The following is a 21,443-nucleotide window of genomic DNA, read 5'->3' as shown; positions in this document are numbered from 1 at the left end:
GCTAGGGGCTACACCGGCCTTTAGAGACAGAAACAGAATTTTAATACCCTTATTTCCTTTCCAAGGCTACTGTCTACCCCCTCATCTGATCCATTCATTCTTTAAGTCTCCAATTCTTTAAGATTTACTGAGCATCCTACTTGCTAAGTATTGTTCAGAAGCTAGAGATAAAACGACCAAAATAAGCCACAAAGTGAGTGCTGTGGAATGGACTGAATGATTTATTCTCTTGAAAATCTGCTAAGCAACTGTTTTTCTCTGAACTATATCAGGCTAAACATTTCTCCCTTTCTGTTTTTTAAGAACACTTAACTCTTTACAGAACTGCTCTTATCATTAGATTTATTACCATCTAAGATGTAAAGAATATAAAAACATTTATTAGTATCATTTACACCTCCAGTGAGGTGTACTAGCCTCTATCAATAAATGTGTTCAAAGCATTCCATTCAATTGACAGACTTGCAAAGTACCATAAAACATTATTAATAACTTAACAGATGAGGAAGAAGCTGAATTCCTTTCCAGTTAGTTATCTTCCCGGGTCATTAATCTAGTTCATAAAAAAATTAAAACTTAAATTCATCATGTTAATGGTCTCCAATCATTACATATATATATACACGTATATATACATATATACATACACACACACACACACACACACACACACACACACACACATGGTTGAATGAAAATAAGTAGCCAAAACAAAAATGAACTTAAAGCTGAGAGAATAACCATGGGAAACTTCTTAGAATGTTTCCAAGCACAGGATAAACCTCTAAGATACAGACTTTCTTCCACATATCAATGCACAGCTTCATAATCACATATGGATCATCTTGAAAACCTCTAATCCAAACTGTAACTCATCTTTAAAAAGCTTCAATATCACAGCAATATATAATGTGTAAGATGCATAAATGTTTAGAGATGCTAAATGGCACTTAATATAACTGGTTATTTTTAAATTCCTTCGAAAGGAACTTTCTAATATTAATTACATAAATATGTTAAATTACTGTTTAAATGAAAAATTAATAATAATAATAATAATGCTTACATTAAGTTGCACTTACAACAACAGAACACAGCTCTTATTTGTGAGGTAAAGGAGGTCTAGATTAAAGCTTTCAAGGTAGACATTTTTTAACAAATTTTTTAGCAAAGAGTTAAACCCAAAAATACTACATAACTTCCACAACAGTCAGAGAACCAATACAACACACCCTGGTGTTTCACATATACCAAAGTTAATAGCATGACACATTTTTCACATTTTTTGGTGGACTTTCTTTGATATATAGTCATATTTAATAATTTCCATTATTATACCAAAATGTAATATCCATGCAAATTACAATCTATCCTTATAACATCAAATAGATGAGTAGCTATTTTATATTCACAGGAGGAAGTCAATTAATCTTGTCAATTCAATAAACATTTATTAAAGACTTGCTAGATGTGAGTATCTCTTCTAGGGACTTCAAATATTTCCTAGAGAAATATATTAAAATTCCTGGGGAAGGCATCCATAACTACTCTTCTCCCAAACATGAAAAGAGACTAAATAAATGTGATTTCCAAGTATATGACAAAATAGCTGGGCTAACTAGAGAGAAGAGTCACCAAACTAAAAGACAGTATGAAAATACTGAGCAAAATTTAAAAAAAAAATCCATTACTAAATAAGTGTGATATCAAAATTCTGTGATGTGTTTACAAAGCCAACCTCAAAATTCTGGAATTTAAGTCATATGTACAAATCCCCCTCCCCATAATTACAAACTAAAGGATTCAAATAACACTGACCAGTGACTTCAGTAATGCCACAGAATCAGGCAAAAAGTGTCACCCACTAGAACACAGGAGTGTCACTCTAACCCGAGTTCTGGTTGTCACTACTGCTGTGGGATGTCCTGTATGCTGTGAATATATGTTGCTATGATTGATTGATAAATAAAATGCTGACTGGCCAGTAGCCAGGCAGGAAGGATAGTGTAGGTGGGGCAAGGAGAGAAGAGAATGCTGGGAAGTGGAAGGCTGAGTCAGGAGACGCTGCCAGATGCCATGAGGAGAAGCATGATGTAAGGTACTGGTAAGCCATGAGCCACGTGGCAACTTACAGATTAATAGAAATGGGTTAATTTAAAATATAAGAACAGATAGCAAGAAGCCTGCCATGGCCATACAGTTTATAAGTAATATAAGTCTCTGTGTGTTTACTTGGGTGATGCAAATGGGAAAGATTTGTCCCGACTGCCAGCAGGCCAGGACACAGGAAAACTTCAGCTACACACTACCATTAACTTCCAGGCACACTCACTGCCATCTGGTGACTCTGGTCTGCCTTGTGTCAAGATCAACACTAAACTGATAATTCCCACCTTACAACTCACCCCCAGTTATAATCACAGGGAGACACCTAATTAACACCAAGCTTCATCCTATCCTTTGATCTTTTCTTGTATATTTCCCAAAGAAAAAGTGCAAGTCAAGTTTTGCAGACTCTTGTTAATATCTATGCTCACAATCGGATAACTCCTAATTTTTAAAAAAGATATTTCAAGCAAACTGTCAAACATGTTGTGCAAACTGATCAGAATGGCCAAGAAGAACAATGAAGGCAAAGGATGGCACCCAGAGAGGAAGTTAGACACACTCCACTTGCCTACTAGTCAGAACAGGCACACGACAGGCAGGCTGTAACAGCTGTCATCACTGTTCTCCTTCAAGAACTATGCTGACACAGCAGGTCTCAACCTGTGGGGTGCAACCCCTTTGGGGGTCACACATCAGATATCCTGCATATCAGGTATTACATTACAATTCATAACAGTAAGTAGCAAAATAACAGTTATGAAGTAGCAACGAAAATAGTTTTATGGTTGGGGTCAGCACCACACGAGGTGTAGCTGAAGGGTCGGAGCAGCAGGAGGTTGAGAACCACTGCTCTAGAAGATCCGATCCAGTTAATCAATGGGTTGCTGTGCAGGTACAAACTGCTTAAGAATAAAGGTCATAGCCGGGCGGTGGTGGCGGCGCACGCCTTTAATCCCAGCACTCGGGAGGCAGAGTCAGGTGGATCTCTGTGAGTTCAAGGCCAGCCTGGGCTACCAAGTGAGTCCCAGGAAAGGCGCAAAGCTACACAGAGAAACCCTGTCTCGAAAAAATCAAAAAGAATAAAGGTCATTTTCAAGTAAGGTATCATGTTCTGTTGCTGTTTGGTTGATTGGATATTGACAGTCCTGCTATGTAGCTCAGAATTCTCCTGCCTCAGCTTCCTGCACATGGTAGAACTATAAGAATAAGAAAAGATAGAGTTTTAAGCTAGGAATTTGTGGACAAAAAGTATGCAAATTCACCAAGCCAGGAATTTGGAGACAAGGTAACAGAAGACACCAAATGGCTGAAGATGAGTTCATTCTCTGCCCCCAACCTGCTCTTATTTACAGGGCAGTATTCCATGGCGTATGATTAAACAGCGCAGGCAGGTTGTAAAACAGGAGGGAGGAAGATATAAACGGTGCTTATTCCACAGGCCAGATAAACACAAACTTAAAAGTTTCTTAGAAGGCATGTAACCTAAGTTAGGTTTGCTTTTTCTTGTGGTTTTATTTTCAGACTTTCAAAGAAATGCTTGATCAAATTTTTAAATCAATAACTTCAATTCCAAAAATAAGCACAATGCCAGGAAACACATTAGAGCCTCCCAAGTCACTGCTGGACAAACAAGCAACAACAAAAACCACAAGCTCTACTATCAACTTGCTAAACAATCGCTTAGTTCTAATCTCTTTTTTAAAGAAAAAAGTATCGTTTTGAGAAGCTCACCCATGAATATGTGTTTACACCATTCCACCCACCCCTCTCCAACTCCTCCTGGGTCCCTCCCCCACTCTCTCAAATTCTCAAATTCATGACCTCTTCTTCTAGTAATTATTACTGTTACACATTTATATGTTTCTTCTTTATACTAGACTTGCTATCTGTGAAGTCAGTCAAGGTGAAGAAACTTCTAATAGAGGCGCTTACCTAAAAATTCCCCTGAGTAAGACTACTATTAAAATGGCTGTAATTTTTAGTACGTAACAATCAAGTGAACATCGTTTAAATCAGAATACACCAAAGCTGTGTAAGAGCACTTATCTGTGAGTCACATGAGCACCAATATGACCTGCTTCTCAACACATACTTTACTGTTTTTATTCACACTTCTAAGATAATCACAGAAATAGGAAATTCAATGAACATGCATTGAATTTTAGTTCTCAGATTAGTTTTCAGATTTATAAAGTTTAAGCTGTAATGAAGTTTTATATCCACATGTTATATATTAATTCATTTTTGTGAATATAAACATAGGAAAAGCCATTTCAAAGGCATAACAGACAAACATGCATGACAGGGCCAACTGAATAAACCAGTATCTATGAAATATACACTCACAACAAATCCAAAATACAAGGTAAGGCTTTCTTGGGTCAAGATTAAAACTTTTAAAATTATTTAAAAGACTGAGAGAAAAAGGCCAGAGGTACGGCTCAACAGTTAAGAGCACTGGCTGCTCTCGCAGAGGACCCGATCCAGTTCTCAGCAACCATGCTGCTACTCACAACCTTCTCTAACTATAGTCTCAGGGGATCTGCCATCACCTTCTGACCTCTTCACACACCAGCCACACACACAGTATACATACATACAGGCAGGCAAATACTCTTATACATGTTGTGGGAATTCATTCTGTTCAGCCAATGACCTTTGGGCTATCTGGCCCAATGGGCGTGGCCCTTTCTGGGTATGTGACCAGTTAAAACTGAGCAAGGAGCGCGCTGGCTGGCTCTCTCTTGGGTAATCGGAGACGGGTGAGTTGGTTCCCTTCACCCCTGGGCACAGCGGAGGACAATGGCAGCGGTTTACTTTGTTCTGTATCTGGGAGTGTATTATCCCCATTTGATAACTTAATAAATTCTTGATATCTTTAACAGACTCTCATGGGATCACATAACAAGTGGCACCCAACGTGAACTCAGCCTGATGGCCCATGGCTAGTCCGCTGTAGCCTCAGTCCCCCTCACGCCTACCCTGAGAGCGAGCGCCTGTCTGCCCTGAGCTCCCGAGAGCCCGTATGCCAGGCAAGCAGCCCCGACTGGCTCTGCTAGGCCAGCACAGGTGCCGAAGCATGTGTCCAGCCCCAATCCACCCCACGGCCTTCGGAGCGCCCACCTTCCATGCAGAATAGCTCGCTAGTGTCAGCACCTGCCCCGCCCATGGAGGCCAGCAGCGGTGGCACACGGCTAAGGAAAAGCGGCCTACTCTGCCCTGCAGTTGGTCTGTGCTCCCAGCTCGGCTAAGCCTGCACGGATTGTTTACATCCCTGCTCCTAATTTGGAACAGCACCTCTAGCAGGCTGACTTACAGCATCCATGTCACCCCGAACCCTCGGCCCAGGTCCATCCTATGTATGTGCTCCACAGCCGGCCCATGCAGTCCAGCGGTCGGCTTGAGCCTGCCATCTTCACATGCCCCCTACCTCATATAGATTCTGGCCCGCTTCAGCATGGGGTCAGAGGCTAAGAATTCTCCGCTGCTTTCTCTAACCAAATCCGTCCAGCGTAGTTCCTGTTAAGTTTTGCTTAGAACTCACAGGTCAGTCGACTTTGGGAGCGCCAAGCCAGAGCCAGGCTACAGTGTCCCAGAACCTGCTCTGGTGTCACACCTGGGACACCTGCTGGCCAAACATCGTTATTACAACCTAAAATCCTTGCACAAACCAGCCATCCAAATCTGCCTGGTTAATTAAAAGCTTTACACCTAGGGAAATCTTCTAAGCATTTTAGCTGAGGTAAATTACCTGATAACTTTAAACTTTAAACTGATAAATAAACAATTAGGGGTTGGGGATTTAGCTCAGTGGTAGAGCGCTTGCCTAGCAAGCACAAGGCCCTGGGTTCGGTCCTCAGCTCCAGAAAATTAAAAAAAAAAAACCGATAAACAATTAAATAAGTAAATAAACTGGTTTTTTTGTTTTGGTTTGGTTTGGTTTTTTTTACAGATTTGTAAACTTCTTCCAAGTCAATGGCAGGAAACACCACAATGCAGGGAATTAGACACCTGCTTATTTCTGTTATGGATGGCATGCTAGAAGAGATAAACAACCTAGTTGGGATATACACATTTTTAGCTATAATTGCTATTAGTCTGACAATTCATATCATATCCTTTAAAAATGGTTCAATAACAGTGCGGCAGATGAGAAATTGACTGAAATGAAGCAGACTTTGCAAAGTGGTAATGAGAAACGAGCAGGCAACACCCACTCCGTGGACAGTGGCTATGATAACTGGCAGACAGAACATTGGTCTGGAAGGTAATAAGCATGCCATACAGATGATCTCTAAGGATGACAAAGTAGCCTTGATGAATACGATAAAATCTTTGGAATTATATATGAATCATGAGAACAAGAAACTGACTGATTTAATGAAGGCTTTGGAAGCGTTCACTGTTCAGGAGGTTGAGACCTACAGAAGGCAGTTACAAATAGATTTTAAGCCTTAGAAGAACTTGTTAAAACTGATCAAAAGAGCCGGGCGGTGGTGGCGCACGCCTTTAATCCCAGCACTCGGGAGGCAGAGCCAGGCGGATCTCTGTGAGTTCGAGGCCAGCCTGGGCTACCAAGTGAGTCCCAGGAAAGGCGCAAAGCTACACAGAGAAACCCTGTCTCGAAAAAATCAAAAAGAAAAAAAAAAAAAAAAAAAAAAACTGATCAAAAGAGCATTAAGGCACAGACGAAATAAGTTAGAGGGGAATTAACCACACCAGTACCTTACAGAGTTAGAGGTGAGCTACTAGGGTGGTCAGCACACCTGCTATGATTTATCTTGTTACTATTTGTGAAAGGTGAGCAAATAACAATTATCCCAAAGGATATGCAGATTGCAAATGGAAATCTACATATATGAGAGATTTAAAAGATTAGGAAGCAAGAGTTTCCTATAGTATGCATTCAGCATATATGAGGCAGATGCTGAATATGTGGTTCTCTAGGAATAGAATCACTCCAAATGACTAGAATCAATTAGTCTCTGTAGTATTAGAATATGGTCCTCAGGTACAATGGAAAAGCTCATTGAAAGAAGAAGCTTAGGCCCTTGAACAACAAGGTAAGATCAGAGGTTTTGATATTTTCCAAAATCAAATTCTTGGAGAGGGCCATTATGCTGATGTAAATAATCAGGCTACCTTTGATGAGTATACCTTGTTCCTATGCTGTATGGCAGCCTTGAATGCTTGGGATCAAAATTAAGAATCAGGAAAAGAACTGAGCCATTTACTAAAGTCATACAAGGCTCAAAAGAACCCTTCACTGACTTTTTCCAAAGACTGACTAAAGCTGTAAATAACATAATATCAGATCAAGAATTTAGATGAGTACTAGTTGAATCTTTGGCTTTTGAAAATGCTAATTTAGAATGCAAAAAGATAATTGCACCCTTAAAGGTCAGATTGACACCATAGAAGAATGAATCCAACATACAGTCAATATTGAGTCTCATAATTATAGTGATGAGGCTTGGATAGGAGAGATGATTTACAAAGGCCTGAAGAGACATCAAAGTGTCAAATGTTTTAATTGTGGTAAACAAGGCCATCTAAAGAGAAATTGTATACAAGGCATTCCTAGAAATAATGTTTCTTCTAGGAATGATCAAAGCAGAAGGCCCCAACCTGGATTATGCAGATGAGGCAAAGGCCGACACTGAACCAGTGAATGCTGGTCAACAACAGACAAACAAGGCAATCTTTTATCATCCTTTGGGGAGCTTCTCACAGGTCCCCAAGTCGATTGTGGTCCAGTCATTCCCAGTCACTGTGGAGGAAACTCCTCCCCAGAACAATTAGAGAATCCAGTGCCTATTGTAAAAACCATACTGCTCTGGATGATAGAATAGCTTTGGGAGATGAATCAAAAATTCCAGGGGGAACCATAAAATGAATACTTTGGCAACTTCTATAAATGATCATACCAAAGCTAAGAGTACAAATAACATTACAATTGAGGGCTTGCTGGACATAGAGGTGGATGTGACTATAATTACACCAGAATCATGGCATCCAAATTGGCCTCTCCAGAAGGTAGATATGTTCAGTTCTTGGGGATTGGAACCCTATCTCAGGTAAAATGAAGCATGAGATGGCTTCAATACATAGGGCTAGAAAGGCAGAGAGGAAAGTTAAGGCCATAGTGGCTAATAGAGCAGTGAATCTATAGGGTCGTGATCTGTTACAGCAATGGAATACCCAGATTATTAATATTCCTCCAATCTCAGAAGCGTATCATAAACCAATTCATGTTTCTGGGAAGAATATTATAAGTAGTCACTGAACATTCAGTTTGTACAAAAGCAGGGCACAACAACTGCTGATCTCTCCAAGGTACCAACAGCCTCACCTTTAAAATGGTTAAATGACAAACCTGTCTGGGTTGGGCAGTGGCCTATGACCTCAGAGGAACTGCAGGCCTTAGAACAGCTGGTTCAGGAGCAACTAAATGCTTGATCTATTCAAGAATCTACCAGCCTTTGGAATTCTCCTCTATTTGTTATTAAAAAGAAATCTGGAAAACAAAGAATGCTGATAGATATGAGAGCCATAAATAAAGTAATTCAGCTGATGGGCTCTCTATAGTCTGGAATACCTTTGCCTTCTATGTTATCTATAGAATAGCCTATTACAGTTATTGACTTAAAAAGATTTTTTATCGTGATATTTTATTTGTACTGAAATGTGATTTTATTTGTATGTTAATAAATAAAGTTGCCTGGGGGTAAGAGCTATTAGCAAACCATAGCAGAAACTGGGCAGTGGTGGTGCACGCCTTTTATTCCAGCACTTGGTAGGTAGAGCTAGGTAGATCTCTGTGTGGTCAAGGATATAGCCAGCATGGAGACACATGCCTTTAATCTCAATACCAACCATAGAAGACCTGTAGGTCTGTACAGACCGGCAGTGACGAGGCAGTAATGCGGTTGGGTTTACAACCAATGAGAAGGTGGAACAAAAAGTCTATATAAAGACAAACACACAGGAAGTAGGTCTCTTGGCTGAAGAGGATAGCTGCAGAAGTGAAGGGTAAGGCTCTTAGCTCTGACCTCTTGGGCTTTCATCTTTGCATTGTCTCTGTGTTTCTTATTTAATAAGACGGTTGGTTACATCTACAATTTTTTTCTTCACTATACCTTTACAAGAAAAGGATAAAGAAAAATTGGCCTTCCCAGTATCTACTTAAGAGATATCAAAGGAAGGTTCTCCCACAGGGGATGTTAAATAGCCCTACCGTGTGCCAATATTTTGTACAAAGACAGTTGTAAATAATTCATTTACAGTTTCCACAATCTATAATTTACCATAAATGGATCATATTTTATTAGCTGATTCAAAGGTAGATACTTTAGAAAAAATGTTCAAGGAAATAAAGAAAGTTTTGCCTCACTGGGGATTACAAGCTGTTCCTGAAAAAATACAAAGAGGAGATTCTATTAATTACTTAGAATATAAATAAAAATAGGTCTACAAAAAATTCAACCTCAAACTGTACAAATCAGAAGAAATCGATTTTGGACTCTTAATGAGTTTCAAAAATTGCTAGGTGACATTTTTCAATTTACAGTCCACTACTGAGATAAAAACTGATTGAGTAATTTGTTCAAAACCTTGGATGGTGACAAGTACTTAAAATAGTCCAAGAGAATTACCTACTGAAGCTAAGAGAAAATTGGCTTTGGTGGAAAAGAAATTACAGGAGGCACATGTGGATCATGCAGATCTAGAGCTTAACTACATTCTGATCACATTACCCTCTATGTATTCCCCTACAGGGCTTTTATTGTGGAGGGAAGATACTATATTGGAAGGGATATTTCTATCACATAAACAGAGTAAAAAATTAAAGACATTGTGGGAAAGATTTCTGATTTGATTTTCAAAGGAAAATTAAGACTTCATCAATTGACAGGAAAGGACCCAGCAGAAATCATAGTACCTTTAACTAATGAGGAAATTTCCTCTTTATGGACAGAAAATGAATATTGGCAAAGAGCCTGCAGTAATTTTGGGGGAGAGATTACAACAGTTATCCCAAAAGCAAGAGACTTAAATTCACAAAAAACCAGTTGGGTACTTCCTCACATTATATGGAGAACACCAATCTCTGGAGTCCCTACATTCTATACTGATGTAAATAAATCAGGAAAGGCAGGACATAAATCAGGAGATTTAAGTAAAATGGCTCAAAGCCCTTATGATTCTGTACAAAGTCAGAATTGTATGCCATTCTTATGGTACTAATGGACTTTACAGAATCTCTCAATATAGTTACTGATTCTCAAAATGCTGAAAGAGTTGTTTTACATATTAAAACCACTGAGTTTATTCCTGGTAAAACAGAATTAACTTTGTTATTTATACAACTGCAGGAAACAGTCAGAAATAGGAATCATCTCATTCATATATATATATATTTTACACATCAGACCCATTCCTTATAGGTCTGCCAGGCCCTCTAGCACAAGGTAATCATGAAATTGATCAGTTATTAATAAGAAATATGCTGGAGGCCTCAGAATTTCATAAAAAAGAAAATACCACGTCAATAGCAAAAATTTGAAAAAGGATTTTTCCATCACTTGGCAACAAGCCAAGGAAACTGAAAAAAGTCCTACTTGTTCCTTCTATAACCAAACTCCATTACCCTCAAGAAGTAACTCTAAAGGTATACAAAGAAATGAAATCTGGCAAATGGATGTGTTTCATTTTGCAGAATTTGGAAAATTAAAATACACCATACAATAGATACGTTTTGCAGGGTTCAATGGGCACCTGCTCTGAGTTCTGAAAAGGCTGATTCTGCAATTACACACCTATTAGAAGTCATGGCCATCATGGTTATACCTGTACAAATTAAGTCTGACAATGCTCCAGCATATATGTCTAGTAAAGTGAAACAGTTTTTTGCATATTATAATATAAAGCATATTACAGGCATACCACACAATCATACAGAACACGCGGTTGTAGAAAGATCTAATTGCACTTTAAAGAAAATGCTTAATAAACTAAAAGGAAGAACTAAGACCCCTAGAGATAAATTACATAATGCCTTATTAACCTTGAATTTTCTTAACGCTAATGAGAAAAGGAACAATAGCAGCAGAAAAACATTGGATAATAGAAAAAAACTACTGAGTGAAATTAACCTGTTTACTTCAAAGATGTGTTGACCTCAGAATGAAAACCATGCTACATTAGAGAAGGGGTCCGCTTTTGTTTCCATGGGAGAAGAAAAGCTATGGATACCATCAAAATTAATATAGGTTCTATTTGAACAGGAGAGGCCTCTTAATAAGGAGAAGAGATAGCTCATCCACCAATGTGACAATTCTACAAGTCTTTACAGGAAAACAGAAATACCCATTTTCAAGAAGTCAAAAGACCTTGGACATTTAGATGTCTAAGGAAGAAGGAAAAGCTATTCAGAAAAAAAAAATCAAGCAAAGAAAAATCTGACTAATGGTACCAATATTATCTACAGTGTAAAATCTCACTACCTAAACATTAATATCTCTTTACTTCTCAGAAAACTTATAGTCCCAACTCAATTAAAAATTACAGCTGGCTTTGGAGTTGGAGCATGGCTTTCTCCTTTTCTAAATCCAAGCATATTGTTAAAAGACAAATTTAGAGTTTCTGTCTCATATCAGAAGAGCCACCTGGTGTGGGACAGAAGAAAACCAAAATATAGGGACTATTGTTGTTACAAATCTCTTTCTCCTCATACTTCTTTTTGATTCTTTAGAACCTTTCTTTAGATATATTACTATCTTAAAATTTACACTTTCTGTCTCGATATTAATAATGTTTAAGTTTTCCACAGGGAACAAAAATTTTCCAAACAGATATCACTCTGAAGTCTCCAGAAGGAAGATGGGGACCCACAACAACAATTCTACCTGGTTCATAATAATGCCACTGAACCGTTAAACATCACTTAAAGATCAGCTTTGGACAGCAAACTGCTCAGGACAGTTCCAAGGTGGCTAGCTGAGATGGTCCACCATCTTACACCTCTAGCCAGAACTTCAGGTAAGCTTTACTTTACTCTGAGGCTGGCTACAATTGTTACAGCTAGTCCTCATGAGACTTAACCATTGTTCTAGTTTTGTACAGGATCCCACAGAGATACCATTGCCCCCAAACAGCAGGAAACAATTCTAAGAAAATGACACCCCCTCTCCCAACAGGTTTTTGTTTTCTCAGGGTTTTCAATAATCGTCATCTGTTAGGAGTTGGTTATAAGCTGTTATAGGGTTGGGGGCAGAAGAATAAAGTTAGATCAGGAATCTCATTTGGAATAGAAAAAAGGGGGATAGGTAGGATAGGAAATAAAGTAGATTATTGTACCGACTTGTAAACTAAATTAACAACTATCAGTTTTACATAATTTGCATTAGTATGGATTCTTGTATATTAATACAAACATAAAATTATTTTTGTATTCCTGTTTAAAATTATTTGTATACTGATACAAATTCAAAACCATATTTGTCATATTGTACATATGTTCCTACTTCTGTTTAAAATATTTCTGCATATTGATACAAATGTAAAATTTTATTTGTCATACTGTATGTATGTTCTACTTCTGTTTAGGATATTTTGTATATTGATACAAATTAAGGTTTTTTTCATATTGCACTATACATTTCTATGTCTGATTAAGATATTTTTGTATATTATCAAATTTGAGGTCATTGTCCTTATACTGTACATCTGTTTAATGATTGTTTATTTTTATAATGTGAAGCTTTAGTCTTTAAGCTACATAAATTATTAAGAATTACAAGTTGATAGTCACCCATGCTTGTCAAACTTATAGCCATGTTGGGTTTTCTAGATATATTTATATATATTTCTATCAGATATTCAGATATATTTCAGATGGATAGGTAATCTTCAAACACTTCAAAGATCCAGAGAATATGACATTTAAATGTTTAATTACTTAGAATTCTGTTGACATGAGACATGATAGCTTCTGGCAGCACTGATCTACTCCCGACAAGATGATGGGCATCGAAGACACTCCATATGGAGTTTTCTTCTTGGCAAAAATGACCTGTTGAGCAAAGAACTGCCCTAGCCTCAACTGCTGACAGTAAGCATGTTGTCCAATCCAGACAAGTAGGACACAAGGAAAAGCGACTGCTGAAACTTGCCAAGACAGGATAGTACAACTTTTCAAATTTTCCTGCTTCTGAAAAAGGTCTGTTAGATATTCTAGGTCTGTAGTCAATAGTGGATGCCCCAACATTGCAGAGAAACATTGGGTGACTGTTGAGGCAGCCGGCTGTCTCTGTCATTTCTTGTATTTTTCAGAAATTGCTTGTTTGCACTTCCCATTTACTCAGGTAATATTATTTTCCATCTTAGGTCTTTGATGGGGTTAAAGACTAGATAGTTGCAGTTAGAATCCTCTCATATTTTAGCTAAGAGCATATCAGGTTCAAGATTTAGATTTTTCAGGATAGGACAGCTATTGGAGTAATCTCTGTAACTTGCCAATTACCTTGGGCCTGGACATTTAGTATGTGTTTCTTGCTTGATGTTGTTCTTGTTGATTGTAATTCCATTTTTGTTTATGCTATTGTCCTTTCTTTATTCTGAACAATACTTGATAATTGTTCTTATTGTATATAGCTATGTGTTAGAACCCATTTATTTAGACAAAATAGGGGAAGTGTTGTGGAAATTTATTCCGTTCAGCCAATGACCTTTTGGTTATCTGGCCTGATGGGCATGGCCCTTTCTGGGTATGTGACCAGTTAAAACTGAGGAGGGGGTGCGCTGACTCTCTCTTGGGTAATCAGAGACCGGACAGTTGGTTCCCTTTACCCCTGGACAGAATGGAGGACAATGACTGCGGTTTACGTTGTTCTGTATCCATGAGTGTATTATCCCCATTTGATATCTTAATAAATTCTTGTTCATCTTTAACAGACTCTCATGGGATCACGTAACATGTGTGTATACATTTTATATACATATATATGTATATAAAAATATGTATATAACAAAGTGTTATATACATATATATGTATATAAAATGTGTGATGAAAACAAAAATACATACAATAAAATTTTTTTAAAAAAGAAAAGATTAAAAAAAGAAGGACTAGTGCTTTGGACAAGAACCAATACAAAGAATCAAACAGGACCTTATTAGTTCAATTACAAGAAGGGTATCTGGTAGAAAGTAAATAAACAAATAATTGGTGAAAATCAAGCAACAGGCTCAGGGATAGAACAAATGCAAAGTGGAGTGAGTATGCAATCATGAATAATAATAATATGCAAAGATTATTATGTAACCAACTAAAAAGTAGAAACAGAAAAAAAGCACCATTCATGACAGTGGAGGACAGAGATGGCAAAGGCCCTAGAAACAAAGCAGTTTAAAATGTACAGGTTTTTTCAAAACGGCCTAGAAGGGCATTGAAAGACATGAGCAGTGAAGTTACTCTTCTGAGAACTGACTATAAAGACATTCTATAACTATGAATGGTGAAATGTCAATTGACCCAAATTACAAGTTAAATACAATTCCAAATATAAAAACAGCAAGACCTTTTGTGGAACTTGACAATTTCTTCTTAACACCATGTGGGAGATCAAGGGGAAAGAAGAGAATTAAGGGAAGTTGCATCCCCAGTATCAAGTGTACCACAGATTTAAAAGTTTGTTTTTACTACAAAAATAGTCTAGTCTATAGATGAACTAGAACAGAGAGACTGACTACTGAGCTACACGAATTCGGTTTTGGCAGAGTAGGTTTAGTAGTCAAATGGAAAGGATACATATTTGTCTCACGAGAAATAGATTTCTACACAAGAAAAAAAAAATGGAGCCCTTCCCCAAATGACACACAGAATGAACAGCAGCTAAGTTAGAGGCTGCTAGCGCAAACCCGGAGGAGCCAGTAGGAAAGGGCTCTGCTGTGCCAACAATGTGCCAGATGCTCCACAGCATTCAGCTACTGAAAGAGTTAACCACCTGGACAAGGAGGCTGTGTGTGACCAGGACAAGGCTGTGTGTGACCAGGACAAGGCTGTGTGTGACCAGGACAAGGCTGTGTGTGACCAGGACAAGGCTGTGTGTGACCAGTCAGGTAGAGAAGTGTAGTTGTTAAAGTTACTGTTCTTGTTTTACTCTTTTGGCTCTTTGGGGGCCCCACCACCCAGCACCCAAATAAACACATGGAGACTTATTATTACTTATAAATACCCAGCCTTAACTTGGTTTATTTCTAGTCAGCTTTTCTTAATTAACCAGTCTACCTTTTGCCTCTGGGCTTCTATCTTTATCCTGTATACCTTTCTGTACTTCTTACTCCGTGGCTTGCTGTGTGGCTGGGTGCCTGGCACTTGGAGTCCTCCCCTCCTCCTCTCACTCCTAGATCCTTTCTTCTCAGATTTCTCCTCCTATTTATTCTCTCTGCCTGACAGCTCCCCCTACCCTTTCTCCTGCTTTGCTATTGGCGGTTCAGCTCTTTATTAGACCATCAGGTGTTTTACCATCAGGTAAAGTAACACAGCTTCACAGAGTTAAACAAATGCAGCATAAAAGAATGTAACATCTTTGCATCAGTAAAGCAAATGCTCCACAGCATAAACAATAAACAAATGTAACATATCTTAAAATGATATTCTATGACACAGAAGCACCATCTTCTTTCTGAGCCAAAAATGAGGAAAGAAAACTAGAGATATAAGCTGAACAAAGGTGGCTTTTCTCAAAAGATACCTATAAATTAAGGAATAAAGTCCAAGAGGCCAAAACAAAGAACAAATTCTGAACGAGGAGGATCAACATTAGGACTTTCCAAGGAGTCATTTGGCCTTAAAATATCAGGATATTTGATTACACTGTGTGAAAGGCAACTTCTGATTGGTTTAATAAAGAGCTGACTGGCCAATAGCTAGACAGAAGAGAATAGGCGGGACTTCCAGGGAGAGAGAACTGAAGATGAATCTAGATGCACAGGAGATGCCAGTAAGTCAGACATACAGAACGGAGGAGAGGTAAAGAACCATGTGGGAGTAACAGAAACAGGTTCATTTAAGTTATAAGAGCTAGGGGAACAAGCCTAAGCTAAAGGCCAAGCTTTCATAATTAATAATAAGGTTCCATGCATTATTTGTAGGCTGGAGGTCCAAAGAAAGTCTGACAAGAAAGACCAACTATGCTCTACATCCTATTAAAGCAGGCCAGATTCAAATTATCTCTGATCCAGATTGGATTAATGTGATCCAGAATTGCTGCCTGACAGAATCAAGCAAAAAGCCTTTGGTGGAAGAAGACATCAATATTCAGAGATTCAAATCATATCTATTTTTATTTTTATTTTTGTTGCTGTTGCTATTGCAAGGATTAAACCGATGGCTTCATGCATGCTGGTCAAGCACCCTACCAAGTTACATCCCTCGGCTCCATTGTTTTTAAAGACAGATTCTCACTACATAGCCCTGGCTGGCCTAGAATTCAGTTTGCAAACCACGCTAGCCTTGAACTCAAGGAGTTCAAGAATTCATACAGCCTGCTTCTGCTTCTCAAGTACTGGAATTAGAGACACTATTTCAAAGATAATCAGACACAGACCAAAATGATGAAAATCGAGAAAAAAGGAAATGATCCCAGAACCCCTCACAACAGGGTGAGACAGGGGAAGAAAGAAAGGAGGGAGTTCCACTACTCTAGGGACATCAAAACAAGGGGTAAAGTCCGAAAAACTATAGATATGAGACTCATCCAAACAAGAACAAATACCTTTAAAGATGTTAAAAGCCTACTCTAGGTACATCAAAGCAAAGCTTCTGAAATCCAAAGGTTAAATCCTAAAAATAGTAACATTATCTTCAAAGAAACAACTGCAAAACTTACTAGAAGAGACAAAGGAGCTAGACAGTCATGAGATGGCATCTTCTGATACTAAAGAAACTGTCAACCAAGATTTACAAAACCTGAGAGCGGGCTCTGGGTGCAGCGCAGTGGTGGAGAACGTACATAGCATGCAGGAGTCACTGTAATCACCATCTTACACGTTTAAAAACAGTTGATGTTCTGCATGCAACTGGGAAATGTGGAGAGAAATAAAAAGCAATTAAAGCAAAACTTCATGGATAATTATAAGCACTGCCAATGTAAATAAAAATGCCAAGTGTTTATGTACTGATAGATATATGTGTGGATAGATAGGTAGATAGATAGATAGGTAATAGACAGACAGATAGATAGATGATAGATAGATGATGTACACACAGAATTAAACAACAAAGCATATAACAAAAACAACAGAGCACGCAAATCCTAAAGTGACTATGAAAAGCACTGTTTTATGACCATGAAAACAACTACTAGAGTGAATCTGATGGGGGCCTAGGTTCAATTCCCAAAACCCCAAAAAGAAATGAAACATATCCTTCTATTACTAGTCCCCAAACAGTGTTAGTCCTTTTAGATAATAAATGGGGGGATGGCCTTGTACCAGACAGCAAGTCTACTAATGCTCTTGAAAACTGACACAAACTGCCAAACGAGGCAAGAAGCACAGGCAACCCCCACAGACCACACCTATCTCCTGTACCATTCTAGTCTTTTTCATGAAGAGATGTTAACTACTCTGTGAAAATAGTGACTAGGCTGTCCTAATGCAGGGGTCCCAACATGCCAGGGGACTGACTCCTTACAAAGGATATGAAGGGGCAGAACCCCTCAGAGGCTAAGTGGTGAAGCCAATTATTTCTTCAAGATTGTGGTCATATCCGTGTCTATCTATAAGAACTGTACTTTCACAGCTCGTAATGATTGGTACAAGGAAGAAACTTCTTGAATCAACTACCTACTCTATACTCAAAATAGTAAAATTAATACTTTAAAACCATGAAAATAGATGTTTAAATTTTTCTATTTCACATGCTTCTACTCCATCTCTTATTTGATCATTTTAAAAACCAAATGGAGTGAGGTTAGCCCTGAAATGACTTTCTAACACTCCTCTAACTAGGGTGTAATTATTTCAATTATGCTGCCACTCAAAAATCATCTGATTTACATAAATGCTATTTAAGAACAATAGAAATTCTAAGATACTTAATTAAAATGTCACAGATGATTTAATCCTCTGTCAAAACAAGGATTATTAAACTTCTGTTTCACTTCCTTTTAAAGAAATCCTATTTATTTTCTCCACAGAAAAATATTAGAATAACGTCCAAGTATTTCTCCAATCAGAACGTTAAAATGACTCTGGTTAACCACAAATTGATTCAAGTAGTTATGTACTTTTTCTGAATTTATTTTACCAAGACATGTTTGACAGTACATAGTAACTTCATATAGAAACTAAAGTACTGTTCTACAGAATTACAAATCATTTCATTGATAATTCTTCTTAGCCACCCACATTAAAAGATCACTGAGCCTTGGTTGTTAGGTTTTATTAAGTAGTACACTTCAGTAAATTCACTTCATGCAAGAGTGTGTGTGTGTGTGTGTGTGTGTGTGTGTGTGTGTGTGTGTGTGTGTGTGTGTGTGTGAAATCTAGCACTTTCATTTCCACATACCTGTTGGACATTTGAAAAATAAAAAAATTTCAATTATTTTCAAAAATTCAGAAATGTAACTTCATCTATTACCAGCTAAAAATGGTAATACAGAAAAATTAAGATGAGGAAATGTAATGAATGTTATGAAGTTTAGATAGAATTCCAGCATCATTTACTGAACTTAGATTACTACGCATATTCTGACTCTCAAAGGACTAGCAGTTCCCCAGTACCTGAGAGGTCACCAGGTGACTCAACCTGCCTTAGAAAGATGCATGCCTAATCTCAACCTCCTTTTTTTCCACTAATGTTTTCTTTGTAACGAAATACTAGTCAGATTCTACAGTGGAACCTTTCAATGAGACTGGGGTGGGAGACGTTCTGAACACTTACCGTCTTGTTCCGTAACCGAATGATGTCCGAGACAGAGCCAGCTCCACAGTACTCCATGACGATCCACAGGTCTGTGTTCTTGAAGTAGCTGCCATAGTACTTCACCACGTAGGGGCTGAAGAGAAAGACAGTTATGGTTCATTCGAAAGAAAGTTTTTTTCTTAATCCTAATATAAAATATTCTCAACGTTTCATGTTTCAATAAATAAATTTAATGACTTAACTTCTATTTACATTGAATCGTCTGTAGCTAAAGCCCAGCAACTGCGTATAATTAGGTTTTACTTCATGGATGAAAATTTAACAAGATTACAAGCCAGAGGAGGCCCAAGTGTTTTGAGTGATCCCCAACAAAAATAATGCTTCATTTTGGCAAAGCATTTACTACTTAATATTAGAAACAAATGGAGTTAGTTTCCTTTAACAAAAACATTTTAAATATAATGGTTCTAAAGGATTTTTCACTCACTATTAATGCTCAGCTTCAAAATTATGTCTATTTCAATGAAGTCAAATGGCATATTTTTTCTTTCATGTTGTTGTTTGTACCGTTCTTGAGAAAAAAAAATACTCACACAAACAGCATATATTCAATCAATATCATTAACAATTTAGAGTATTTCTGAACTGACAGTTTAAATCTTACAGAGATGAATAAGCTGTGTTCACACCCAAGTCATTTACAGAAAAACTTAGAAGCAAACAATGAACTCTATTACAATTATTGATTGTTAAAGATATGCTACATACACTGGTATATAAAATATCTTATCTGTGGAATATTCCTTTACACTGTGTAAATATATGCTGCTATGATTGGTTTATTAAAGAAGGTGATTTACCAACAGCTGAACAGGATAAGGTTGGGGCAGAGTCAAACAGAATGCTGGGAAGAAGGGTGGAGTCAGAGGAGCATCAAGCAGATGCAGAGAAGCAAAATGGACATGTTGTACTGAGAAAAGGTACCAAACGTAAATGTAAGAGTTAGCTAATAACAAGCCTGAGCTATTGGCTGAGCAGTTATAATTACTATTAAGCCTCTGTGTGGTTACTTTGGAGCGGCTTCAAGGACAGAAACTTCTGCCTACACTTATCTAAAAGAGAGAGTTTTCAACATCACAGAAAACACAGAAGGATTAAAACTACAAAACAGCAGAGACTGTTGCACACCCTTCTACGTAATCAAGCTCAAAGGAGGACAATCTGAGAGAATGTAGTAGAAAGGATTTAATCTAAGCAAAACTATTTTAAAAATTATTTACAGGGGCTGGAGTGATGGCTCAGTGGTTAAGAAAATTGGCTGCTCTTCCAGAGGACCCAAGTTTAATACCCAACACCCACATGGTAGCCTTACAACCATCTGTGACTTCAGCTTTATGGGATCTGACACCTTCTTCTGGCCTCCCTAGGCACCAAGCATGAATATAGGGAAGAGATATTCTGCAAAAACACACATACATGTAAAATAAAATAAATAAATCTAAAAAGAAAAAAAAAGTTTTAATTATTCCAACCCATGGGTGGCAAAGAGAAGATGGTTTAAAAATAAACCCGCATGGGTAAAACACCTAGAAAAATGCAGTTTGTTTAGAGGACAGTTTGATTACAGAGTGCATCCAGTAAAGGCTACTATCAAAGGTGGCTACTTCACTAGCTATCAGTGTCAGATAAACAAAATATAAGAAATGCCGGGCGGTAGTGGCGCACGTCTTTAATCCCAGCACTCGGGAGGCAGAGCCAGGCGGATCTCTGTGAGTTCAAGGCCAGCCTGGTCTACCAAGTGAGTTCCAGGAAAGGCGCAAAGCTACACAGAGAAACCCTGTCTCGAAAAACCAAAAAAAAAAAAAAAAAAATAAGAAGAAGAAGAAGAAAAGCATTACAGGGCCAACGAGACAACTCAGCAGGTAAAGGTTTTCACCTCCAAGGCTGACGGCCTGCACTAAACCCCCAACTCTTGCAGGTTCTCCTCTGACCTTTACATGTGCACATGGAAAACCTACCCACAGCCATAACACACACAACAAATAAACATAAATTTTATAAAAGGACAAAAGAAAGATCTCATATGGGAATGTGCACTGCTCTTACAGAGGACCTGAGTTTAGTTCCCATCATGCAACCTGTGAACAACATTTTCTGGCCTCTGCAGGTACTGCACTAACATTGACAGAACAGAGACTGTTAGGCCTCAAACCCAGGACAAGTCTCAGTACCTGTGGCTCCTCCCAGTTCTCCCAGCATCCCTCAGTACCTGTGGCTCCTCCCAGCATTTCTCAGCCACCTCCCCACCCTAAACCTGTCCCTCCCAGGGGTGGGGCTTCCACTTCCCTTCCCCCAGCCCAATCCCTCTGTAACTGCCATTTGGGCTGCTCTGCTCTCTCG

The 21,443-nt window shown here is 38.2% G+C and overlaps 1 protein-coding gene across 6 annotated transcripts in view; it reads right to left on the bottom strand.

Moving 5' to 3' along the window:
* The window catches only part of Stk3 (serine/threonine kinase 3), a 256,630-nt gene that overhangs the window by 197,316 nt on the left and 37,871 nt on the right, over positions 1–21,443 (bottom strand). For all 6 annotated transcript variants that reach the window (XM_015996380.3, XM_076555921.1, XM_042264624.2 and 3 more), the window contains one exon: positions 19,062–19,176. In XM_015996380.3, the coding sequence (XP_015851866.1) occupies positions 19,062–19,176 (115 nt within the window). The remainder of the gene's footprint in view (positions 1–19,061; positions 19,177–21,443) is intronic.

Source organism: Peromyscus maniculatus, chromosome 20 (genome assembly GCF_049852395.1).
Source record: "Peromyscus maniculatus bairdii isolate BWxNUB_F1_BW_parent chromosome 20, HU_Pman_BW_mat_3.1, whole genome shotgun sequence".
Taxonomy (NCBI): domain Eukaryota; kingdom Metazoa; phylum Chordata; class Mammalia; order Rodentia; family Cricetidae; genus Peromyscus; species Peromyscus maniculatus.
The sequence above is the reverse complement of the archived record's forward strand: the minus strand, read 5'-3'. Positions and strand labels throughout refer to the sequence as shown.